Genomic DNA, 11,908 nt, shown 5'->3' on the forward strand with positions numbered 1-11,908 from the left:
TATTTTGGGTCCATGGTCAGGAAACTCCCCAGACCTTAATCCCATTGAGAACTTGTGGTCAATCCTCAAGAGGCGGGTGGACAAACAAATACCCACAAATTCTGACAAACTCCAAGCATTGACTATGCAAGAATGGGCTGCCATCAGTCAGGATGTGGCCCAGAAGTTAATTGACAGCATGCTAGGGTGGATTGCAGAGGTCTTGAAAAGAAGGGTTAACACTGCAAATATTGACTCTTTGCATCAACTTCATGTAATTGTCAATAAAAGCCTTTGACACTTATGAAATGCTTGTAATTATACTTCAGTGTAACATCTGATAAAATATCTAAAGACACTGAGGCAGCAGACTTTGAACATTTATATTTGTGTCATTCTCAAAACTTTTGGCCACGATTGTATATGGTTTTTGAGTTTAATCTGTATATGGCTGTAGTCCGCCTAGTTACTTTACCCCCTAGCATTGAGTCTGTGTAGCAACAGATGTATTGATATTTCTCAATGTTTCAGTGTAATTTACTTCATGGAAATAGGATGTGAAACATATTTTCATGTTGTGGCACACAATCTTATACTATCCTGTATTGATTTCACATCCTCCCCTGTACAGTGCCATGAGCTTCATTTTTGCCCAATTATCTCACTAAACATGGATAACATATTTATTTTTGTCCACAGCGGAATCCTTCCAAGAGTTTGCTGGTCTCCTACAGGAAGTGGAGGATGACCGGATGATGCTGGTGGGTTATCAGCAGCACTTCTTTTAGAACCAGAGGTGGAAATAAGAGAAACCCCATCTGGAACTGGCTTCCTGTGCCCAGTTTTTCAAAAGATATCTCACCGGATTCTGACAATCGGTTAGGATTAAATGTTAGGATTGGGATTTTCAAGACTGAAAAATGAGATTCTTATCCTCCATATAGGGATAAGAATTTGGTAATCCAATCTGACCTTTTAATCATTGTTTTTTGCATTTTTCATAACTCAAAGGTAGTGATTAGGATTGTTTTGATGCTGAAAATAAGGATTATCTTGATCCCACTGAAAGGGTGGATTTAAAAAGTTGAATGGCACTACAACCAAAAAATGTCAAGGTATCTAAAGGTTTAAAGAACTTTCTTACATCTGAAAACCAAAGGTTCATGATGTTGAATTGACCACAGTATATAGTACCAGTCAAAAGTTTGGACACCTACTCATTCAAGGGTTTTTCTTTGTTTACTATTTTCTACATTGTAGAATAATAGGGAAGACATCAACACTATGAAATAACCCATATGGAATCATGTAGTAACCAAAAATGGTGTTAAACAAATCAAAATATATTTGAGATTCTTCAAAGTAGTAGCCATCCTTTGCCTTGATGACAGCGTTGCACATTCTTGGCATTCTCTCAACTAGCTTTACCTGGAATGTTTTGAAGGAGTTCCCACATATGCTGAACACGAGACAGCTTTTCCTTCACTCTGCAGTCCAACTCATCCCAAACCATCTCAATTGGGTTGAGGTCGGGTGATTGTGGAGGCCAGGTCACAAGATGCATCACTCCATCACTCTCCTTCTTGGTCAAATAGCCCTTACACAGCCTGGAGGTGTGTTGTCATTGTCCTGTTGAAAAACAAATGATAGACCCACTAAGTGCAAACCAGATGGGATGGCGTATCGCTGTAGAATGCTGTGGTAGCCATGCTGGTTAAGTGTGCCTTGAATTCTAATTAAATCACTGACTGTCACCAGCAAAGCACCATCACACCACTACCTCCATGCTTCACGGTGGGAACCACACATGCAGAGATCATCTCTTCACCTACTCCACGTTTCACAAAGACACTGGTTGGAACCAAAAATCTCAAATTGGGACTCATCAGACCAAAGCACAGATTTCCTCCGGTCTAATGTCCATTGCTCATATTTCTTGGCCCAAGCAAGTCTCTTCTTCTTATTGGTGTCATTTAGTAGTGGTTTCTTTGCAGCAATTCAACCATGAAGGCCTGACTCAGTCTCCTTTTAACAGTTGATGTTGAGATGTCTGTTACATGAACTCTGAAGTATTTATTTGGGCTGCAATCTGAGGTGCAGTTAACTCTAATGAACTTATCTTCTGCAGCAGAGGTAACTCTGGGTCTTCCTTTCTGGTGGTGGTCCTCATGAGAGACAGTTTCATCATAGCCCTTGATGTTTTCTGCGACTGCACTTGAAGAAACTTTCAAAGTTCTTGATATTTTCTAGATTGAATGACCTTCATGTCTTAAAGTAATGATGGACTGTCGTTTTCTCTTTGCTTATTTGAGCTGTTCTTGCCATAATATGGACTTGTTTGTTTACCAAATAGGTTTATCTTTTGTATACTACCCCTACCTTGTCACAACACTACTGATTGGCTCAAACACATTGAGAAGGAAAGAAATTCCACAAATGAACTTTTAACCAGGCACACCTGTTGATTTGAAATGCGTCCCAGGCGACTACTTCATGAAGCTGGTTGAGAGAATGCCAAGAGTGCAAGGCTGTCATCAAGGCAAAGGGTGGCTACTTTGAAGAATCTCAAATATAAAATATATTTTGATTTAACACTTTTTTTTAGGGGGGTTACTAAATGATTCAATGCGTGTTATTTATGTATTCACTAATAAAGAAAAACTTTGCATGAGTAGTTGTCCAACCTTTTAACTGGTACTGTCGGTATGTGTGCAGTTATATTGAGAGGTGTCAAATGGATGCATCTACTTATTTATAAGTGATATGCAGGCAGGCTCTATTTTAATCTACAATGCATTTGGAAAGTATTTGGATTTTACACGTTTTAGAATAAGGCGTTAAAGCCTTACTCTAAAATGTATTAAACATATTAGTTTCCTCCATCTACACACAATACCCCATATGGACAAAGCAAAAAAAGATTTATTACAAATAAACATACCTAATGTAAATAAGCATTCAGACCCTTTGCTATGAGACTTGAATTTGAGCTCAGATGTATCCTGTTTCCATTGAATATTCTTTGTTTCTACAACAAAGTTTTTTTTTCATTTTTTTTTTTCACGTGTGCCAAATACAGCAGGTGTAGACCTTACGGTGAAATGCTTACCGACAGGCCCTAACCAACAGAACAATTCTTAAGTAAAAAATAGGTATTAGGTGAACAATAAGTAAAGAGAAAAGAAAAAAAACAGTGAAATAACATTAGCAAGGCTATATACAGGCACCACTTAGTCGGGCAAATTGAGGTAGCATGTACATGTAGGTATGGTTTAAGTGACTGTGCATATATGAGAAACAGAGTAGCAGCAGTGTAAAAGAGGGATTGGGGGGAGTGGGGGAAACAATGCAAATAGTCCAGAAGTACCACAACCTGTCCACTATGGCAAGGTGTAGGACTTTTCAAAGCACTGAAAATATGGATTCTGTGATCCTGATATCTCTATCAGAATGATCCTGTCCGATTTGTATTTATTTTTTATTAAAAAAAAAAAATCTTAAATGACTTAACGGACAAATTGATCTGATCCTGGATTGCAAAAAAGAGGATTATCAGAATCTGGATCATTCTGATCCAGATTAAAAAGTAGTGAAGATCTGGGCCCTGTAGTGAACTCCAGTCTTTGGCTTTGTGCTATTGAAGTCATTATGTCGTAACACTGCATTATCAGCGTGCAGTGAAAAGCAGCAGAGCCTGTTATTCTGGGCTTTCTGGATGCTTTAAGGATGTTTTTAAACACGGTTGCTCTCTGATTACAGCTGATGCTCTTTTTGAGGCGAAGAAGAGCAACACCTGCTGGAGTGCAAGAGATCTCGCTGTTTATTTGTTTGATTTCTAGGCTTATATGTGCTGGTTTCCCCTTTTCACACATTCTTATCATAACTCATCTTGTGTGTTTAATGTAATGCATGAATGCTTTTGCCAAATGGTCAAATAAAATTGTATTTGTTACATGCACTGAATACATCGGGTGTAAATTTTAGTGAAACGCAGCCTTACGAGCCCTTCCCAGCGATGGGGAGTTAAAAAAAAATAATAATAATGAAATGGGAGTAAAATACATAAGGGAGCTATACACAGTACCAGATCAATGTGCAGGGGTACGAGGTGTTTGAGGAAGATATGCACATGAAGGCAGGCTAAAGTGACTAGGCATCAGGATAGTTAATACGAGTAAAATAAAGAACAGAGTACCAGCAGCATATGATGAGGGTAAAACTGTGTTGTCATTGTGTGGGTTTTGTGTCAGTGTAGTGTATGTGTGTATACAGTGCATTCGGAAAGTATTAAGACCCCCCTTCCCTATTTCTACATTTTGTTACGTTACAGCCTTATTCTAAAATGGATTAAATAAAAAAAATACATCTTCAATCTACACACAATACCCCATGATGACAAAGCGAAAACAGGTTTAGACAGTTTGCCAACTGTGGTAGAGAGCGGTGCATTTGCCATGCAAAGTGATAATACAGCCAATCAAGATGCTCTCGATGTTGCAGCTGTAGAACTTTTTGAGAATCCGAGGGCCCATCCCGAATCTTTTCATCCAGAACATAGTGCTCTCCGTAATTATTGGGACAGTGAAGCATTTTTTACATGATTTTGGCTCTCTACTCCTGCACTTTATTATTTGCAATGACTATGATGTTAAAGTGTGGATGGTCAGCTTTTAATTTGAGTTATTCTCATCCATATCGGGTGAACCGTTTAGAAATTACACCACTTTTTGTACATAGTCCCCCCCATTTTTAAGGGACCAAAAGTAATGGGACAAATTCACTTATGTGTAATAAAATGTTCAAAAGGTTAGTATTTGGTTCCATATTCCTAGCACGCAATGATTACATCAAGCTTATGACTCTACAAACTTGTTGGATGTGTCTTTAGCTATGCCGTATTAAGTGATATGACATGCTATTCTAGAAAATAATTTCTCTAATTAATATTACCTGATTAAACTAATCAGGTAGATAATTAATTAGAAAGTCGGTGCACCACAAAATAATGTTTATAGAGCTGTTATCGTCCGAATAAACTCTTAAAGACCTAGTAATCTTTTACATCAATATCAGTCAATATTTAATCGCCACCTTGTTTAGTCTCATCTGGAAGTGGTAAATTCTTGGTTATCTTGACGAACCCTGGCTAACAAGTTGAATCAGCAATACAAAATTTGGTTTAATTATTAATTTACTAAATACCTAACTAATCACACAGAATTACATATACACCGAATTGATCATACATTGATTACAAATTGTCATAAAGAAAACGTCCCTGGTGGACGGAGCCGACATGACGGCTGATTACACAAAGGAAAGGGGGTTGGGTTTGAGTGAAAGAGCAGGAAGACTGAGTAACAAAGGGAGAAGCTATGCATTCGTAAATACAGTATCTTATGCATTCTAAATTACCGATCATTTGAAAAAGGAGAATGCAATAACTATTTACTCTGAGCTGCGCTCCGGTAGATTAGTTGTAGATCGTAGGCCGGTTGTCCAGCATGGATCTCTGGTCCTCTGAAGACTGTCTAGTGGTGAACTGGAGTGTGGTAGAATGGATACTCAGTCCGTCCTCTCCTAGCCCACGTTTACAGCTGCGGATGCTAATGCAACGGCGTGGAGGTATCACTTCTTTAGTGAATAAGAGTTCAAAGTTCATACCAAGTTGCCATGCTATATGCTCATGCTATATTCTGGCTGGTATATTCAAAATCCATCCTTCCTGCATGTAGGTCGTCACCTTCACATTGAAATTCGATGCTAATTTCATTAGGTTCTCTAAGGTTGGCTTAGTTTTGTAGGTGGTCTTTGTCCTTTCAACGTGGGGACCTCAAGTCCACACGTCCTTGGAACAGCTTATTATTTGAGCCCTTTTAACGTAGGACTGTCGCATTAACGTCCTCGGAACAGAAAGTTAAATGTTTGTCAAGGGCTCTATATAGGAGGGGAGAGAATTGCGTGTTTCATAGTTTATAACCAATGTCTGTTCTCATGGGCAGGGCCACTGACTTGAGCATAGTTTACTCTGACAAACCCTTCTCTCATTAAGAAGCTAAATTACATTTCATCTTTTCACAAATAGTTTCATATTTAAACATTTAAATTGCACAACAATTCCATGTGAATCTGATAACTATAGTGTGTAGACTTTCCAAGATACATTTTATGTCGTCCTATCATCAGTAATACTGTCTCAGACGCCAACTGATCTGGCAGCATATTCATTTAGTACCAACGCATATTTTCAGCTGTTTGGATTACCGAAATATGGTTCCTTTCACCCCTACCTTTTGATGTTCCTAGACTCTATGCTTAACAAAGGCTTTTCAAGAGTCCTTCTGTAGAGTCAAGAGAGAGGAAAGGGATAAAGGTATTTATGGGGGGGTCATAAACCTCAGGCCAACCCACAGGCTTTGGTTGTGTTTCAGATTATTTTGTGACCAATATAAATAAATGCTAAATGATGTATTGTGTTATGTTTAGTCCATTTTTTGGTAAATTACAATATGTTTCTAAATACTTCTGCATTAATATGCATGCTACCATGATTACGGATAGTCCTGAATGTATCATGAATGTTGAGTGAGATCGCTAGACGCACAAATATCATACCCCTCTTATTGTAAAGGTGAGGGGTTAGCTTGTCTTGGGTATAATATTTGTGCGTCTAACTTTTTCACTCATCATTTACGATACATTCAGGACTATTCGTAATCATGGTAGAATCCACATTAATGTAGAAGTGTTTTATTTACAGTAAAAGTGACTCCAAAATGACACTACATTATTTACCATTTTAATTTTATTGGGAACAAAATAATCTGAAACGCAAATGCATCCAACAAGTTTGCTGGTGTAATCATTGCATGCTAGGAATATGGGACCGAATACTAAACGTTCCACAACTTTAATACACAAGTGAATTTGTCCCAATATTTTTGGTGCCCTGAAATGTCTAAACGGTTCTCCGATATGGATGGAAATACCCTCAAATTAAAGCTGACAGTCTGCACTTTAACCTCCATAGTCATTGTTTGATTTCAAATACAAACTTTTGGAGTATAGAGCTGAAAGAAGAAAGCAATGTATCACTTTCCCAATAATTACGGACGGCACTAAATACGTCATGCAATGTTTAATTTTTTACATTTGTTTTTCCTGGTTCAGGTTCAGAATGCTTGTGATCTGCTTATCAAGCCGCTGGAGAAGTTTCGCAAGGAGCAAATAGGAGTGACAAAAGTGAGTTCATATAGAGCTTTTTATTCGTTTATTTAGGTTGATGGATACTTCAGTATGTACATTTTACAATTATGGGTTATTGGATTGTTGAGTATACTCACTTTCTATTAGACATTCATGAGCTGAAGCAGCAGTCTTTCCTTCTAACAAGTGTGTGCACTTGATGGGAGAAAAGAGGATCTAAGTTTTGGCAGTACATATAAACCACTCATGTGTTGCTGAGATGGCACCCTCCTCCAGATTTGCTTGCTGTGAAAATTTAGCGGAAAGCTCACCATGACACCAACCTTACACCAAAGGCATTCAGTCAAACTAAATGTATCTCTTTAGTATACTTACCCAGTGCCCCCATAAACTGCCCCAGTTGATCAACGTTAAACTTTTTTACCATTGCAAAGACTATTCAAATGTAGTAGTTCTATGATTGCTTATGCTGCAATGCAGGTTGACTGAATTGCACCTTTAGATTGTGACTAAGTCAGATGGGGTGTAGTAACACCGCTAGTGTTGTACTGCACACTATACATGTGGAAAGTTCAGTGGAAAATGTATAATCGCTAAGCCAAAGCTAAATAAATCAACTGCGTTTTTGAAAGCTGCCTATGGAAAACTGGAGCTGCTTAGTGGTTCTGGACTGGATATCCATTTTTTACATACCCTTGGTCTGTTGACCTACTTTTGACTACAATTGATTTGAGATCTATCTAGCACATATTCTATTAGGCTCAGTGTTTGTACTAAAACATGGAATTTGCTTTCAAAAAGTGTTAGCTTCTCTTTCTCCAACTCACCCTTTGTGTGCCTCTGTCCTCTCTGCCAAGGCAGCTGTGTCTGAGTCCAAAATGGGTTGTGGACTGGAGTTCTTTGGCGTCTGTAATCAACTACAGATGACCTCAGCTGAGACATGATCTTAAACAAATGCTAGGCCTTCCAAACGTGTTGGTAGGACTATGTACACCAGTGTTCCCCAACTCTGTCCTGGGTGACCTCCCAGACAGTCCACATTTTTGTTATAGCCCTGCACTAACACACCTGATTCTTGTAATAACCAAGCCCTTGAGTAGTTGAATCAGATGTGCAAGGCTAGAACAAAAATGTGGACTGTTTTGTGGTCCCCCAGGAGGGGGTTGGGGAAACTCTGATCTCGACAGATCAAGGCCAGTTATGGCTGTGTGGAGCAACATGTGCATGTACAAACTGTTGTGATTAAGATCTTGCTATTATTCTTCTTGACTCATGATGAAGTCTCACGCTGAAAAAAAGATTGTAAAAGTTTTGTTGAATTATGGTGTAATTGAATAAACTTCCTTCTTTTAGGAAAGAAGGAAGAAGTTTGAGAAAGAGAGCGAAAAATATTACTCTCAGTTAGATAAACATCTGAATTTGTCTGCGAAGAAGAAGGAAACTCAGCTGCAAGAGGTTGGTGGAAATCCCTCAACATAGGCTTCCTGTAGAGTTCAATGGAAGTTTTTTACAAAGTTTTTTTGTAAAATGATTTTATTGTATTATAATGCTCCCTAATTGACTAGCTTAAAGATGAGCTAATAACACTTATGAAGACTAATTGGAAATACGCTGCTTTTGTAATCACCATTTGATTCCTCCACAGGCTGACGAGCTGCTGGACAAAGAGAGGCTGAACTTCTATGAGTCGTCAGTGGAGTATGTGTACCAGATCCAGCAGGTGCAGGACCGAAAGAAGTTTGATGTGGTGGAGCCTGTAAGTGCTTTCTTGTCTCCCACACTTCCTGTTTACGCCTCCCTGTGATGCTGCATGGCTATCCATACACACACACACAAGGCTGTAGATGCTGCCTGTGTAACCTATTATATGAAACGGCCACAGTGGATCAATAGCCCTCATCCTGAACTAACTATAGTTACCTCTGAACACCTGCACATTAAGGAAGGCAAGTCTAGCATGGCACTAGGAAACAATTACTCACAATTGCATTGATTTCTCATTGGACCCAAATGCTAGAGTAGAAATAGGTTAGTGTTAGAGTACATTATGAGTGAGTGTTAAGAACAGCCTTTGAACAGCTGTGAGAGCCTAGAAATTTGGTACTCAAGGCAGGTATAGAGGTGAACTCTTACACTTCACTTTATTAAGTATTATGAAATACATTTGCCCATTAGAAGAATATAGTGACAGGACCATTTTCTGAATGATTATCAATATACTAATAATTATATGTATGTTGCGTTTTCAATGGACAGGTGCTGGCATTTCTTCACAGTATCCTAACACTCAACAACCTGACGGTGGAGATGACTCAGGACTTCATGCCCTATAAGCAGGAGCTGCAGCTCAGCTTGCAGAATGTGAGTAGCTACCGATGGTAATGAGACTCAATGATGATGCCTAATGATGGTGGTAATGGTAGTGACGGGTCTGGTTAGGACTTCAGGAAGCTGTAATGGGGCTTTCTTATAACCATCCAACATGGACTGTTTTGCTGTGATCTGCAGACGCGGAACCACTTTGAGAGCACTCGTGAGGAGATGGAGGAGCTGATGAAGAGAATGAAGCATCCAACCCAGATCGGCAAAATGCACGGCCAGCCAACCATTGAGGGCTACCTGTACTCTCAGGAGAAGTGTAAGTATTCATGTTACAGTTTGTTCGTGAACCTGCTGTCTTCCCACGAAGTGAGTGTCCTTTGATATTTTAAGTAGAAATTGTGCACCAATATTGAATTTTAAAAGCATGTTATATTAAATGAAGTGCTCTTTAATATACCACATGGAAAATTCAAGCAATCAGATTTTTTATATTAATAAAGGCTTGCTAAAGTGCCAAAATTCAGCATTTTGACATGTCCCTCATCCAAACCTATGTCACTTCTAGAAAGATTTTAACTCACTTAATCCCTAAATTTCTCCAACTTTCACAATCATTGTAAAGACCTAATTATTTTGTTCCTTTGACAAAGCAATTTCTGAATATTATTTATTTCAGGTCGTTAGTGAGACATTTGTCTGTCCCTCATGTTTAAGGTCAACCCTGGTACTTGAACTGAACTCTCGTTTTAATAAGGTGAAACTATTCCATAAAAAAAAAAATACAAAGAAACATTGAACATCTAATAGTCAAATCATAGCGTAAGAGTAGGTGAGCTGGTTCTACACTTTTTGGCCATTTTCTGGTGGAAAACTGAGTAGGTTGAGCATAAACACGCCAACCCTGTTACCCATAGATAGACAGGCTAGAATTGGTTTATCAAGTTCATGTTTAAAAAAATATGTTTCATTCATTTGCCACTCTCTGTTGCACATACTAAGCTTCCATTCCCCCTTTCACAAGGATTTATTTATCATCAACCCTGTTACGGTCAACCTATTACTTTATTTGCCTCTATATAGGCACTTACTATATAGTATTATTATATCGTGAGATTGGAAAGTAGTTTTTTTTTTAAGTTTAACATGCGCTCTTTATGACAATGTTAAAATGAGGTGAAATCAAAAGTGCATTTCAACCAAGTTACACTTCTCAAAAGGCACCTAATTGGTGTAGCGAACCTGCTATATTCCTCAACATGTTGTATTGAATGTGCCCTGACATATCCTATCACCCTGTTCTTCCAGGGGCCTTGGGTGTGTCATGGGTGAAGTACTACTGCAAGTATCACAAAGACAGCAAGCTGTTTGTCATGGTCCCTGCTGAACCAAAACCCGCAACCAAACAGGTAGGTCATAAAATTGGTCATAGAATCTTCATTAGACACTTGAACAACTATTTGTTCATCTCTGATATAAGTCAATAGAATTCTTCAAATGCACATGCATATTTGCTCATATAATGAATTTTTAAATGTTATATTTTAAACTTTCTCCAAAGCTGTAATGTAGAGATTATCTGTCTAGGCCTCTCCACCCTCCTTTTACCCACACACTGTGATTCTTTCTTCCAGGGCCCCACAGAGCTGAAGCTTAAATCCTGCTTCCGCAGAAAGACAGAGTCCATAGACAAGCGCTTCTGCTTTGATATCGAAACTTACGAGAGGTTAGAACAAACAAGCCACTTTGAGACTTTGAGATGAGGTAGACATCGTATAAGATCATACATGCTTGTGGTATAAACAAGTTTGAGGTGAACAGGTGGTCTACAAGGACGCTGAGTGCGAGTATGTACAGAGTGGATGATAGCCCAAACAATCAGTTGGCAGCAGGTACCTACTTCCTGCTGGAAGTAGATGGCAAACTCTGTGATTTTAGGGGAAGGGAACACCATGAACTCATATTTATACAAGCAAGGCATTATTTACAATATTCACAGCAGAGGGACGCAAGCTGTACACTGACATTTCATTGTATTTTATTTATTATGGATCCCCATTAGCCGCTGCCAAGGCAGCAAAATTTGGCAGTTATACAATTTAAAAAACATTCATTACAGAATCCACAACACATTGTCCAAATTAAATGTATTTATAAAGCCCTTCTTAAATCAGCTGATATATCAAAGTGTTGTACAGAAAACCAGCCTAAAACCCCCAAAAAGCAAGCAATGCAGGTGTAGAAGCACGGTGGCTAGGAAAAACTCCCTAGAAAGGCCAAAACCTAGGAAGAAACCTAGAGAGGAACCAGGCTATGAGGGGTGGCCAGTCCTCTTCTGGCTGTGCCGGGTGGAGATTATAACAGAACATGGCCAAGATGTTCAAATGTTCATAAATGACCAGCA

The 11,908-nt window shown here is 38.8% G+C and overlaps 1 protein-coding gene across 7 annotated transcripts in view; it reads left to right on the top strand.

Moving 5' to 3' along the window:
* The window catches only part of LOC129815728 (oligophrenin-1-like), a 67,207-nt gene that overhangs the window by 23,759 nt on the left and 31,540 nt on the right, over nucleotides 1-11,908 (top strand). For all 7 annotated transcript variants that reach the window (XM_055869817.1, XM_055869843.1, XM_055869826.1 and 4 more), the window contains exons 3-10: nucleotides 679-740; nucleotides 7,150-7,221; nucleotides 8,539-8,640; nucleotides 8,831-8,941; nucleotides 9,442-9,546; nucleotides 9,694-9,823; nucleotides 10,813-10,913; nucleotides 11,139-11,230. In XM_055869817.1, the coding sequence (XP_055725792.1) occupies nucleotides 679-740; nucleotides 7,150-7,221; nucleotides 8,539-8,640; nucleotides 8,831-8,941; nucleotides 9,442-9,546; nucleotides 9,694-9,823; nucleotides 10,813-10,913; nucleotides 11,139-11,230 (775 nt within the window). The remainder of the gene's footprint in view (nucleotides 1-678; nucleotides 741-7,149; nucleotides 7,222-8,538; nucleotides 8,641-8,830; nucleotides 8,942-9,441; nucleotides 9,547-9,693; nucleotides 9,824-10,812; nucleotides 10,914-11,138; nucleotides 11,231-11,908) is intronic.

The sequence above is a fragment of the Salvelinus fontinalis genome, chromosome 2, assembly GCF_029448725.1.
Source record: "Salvelinus fontinalis isolate EN_2023a chromosome 2, ASM2944872v1, whole genome shotgun sequence".
Classification (NCBI taxonomy): Eukaryota; Metazoa; Chordata; class Actinopteri; order Salmoniformes; family Salmonidae; genus Salvelinus; species Salvelinus fontinalis.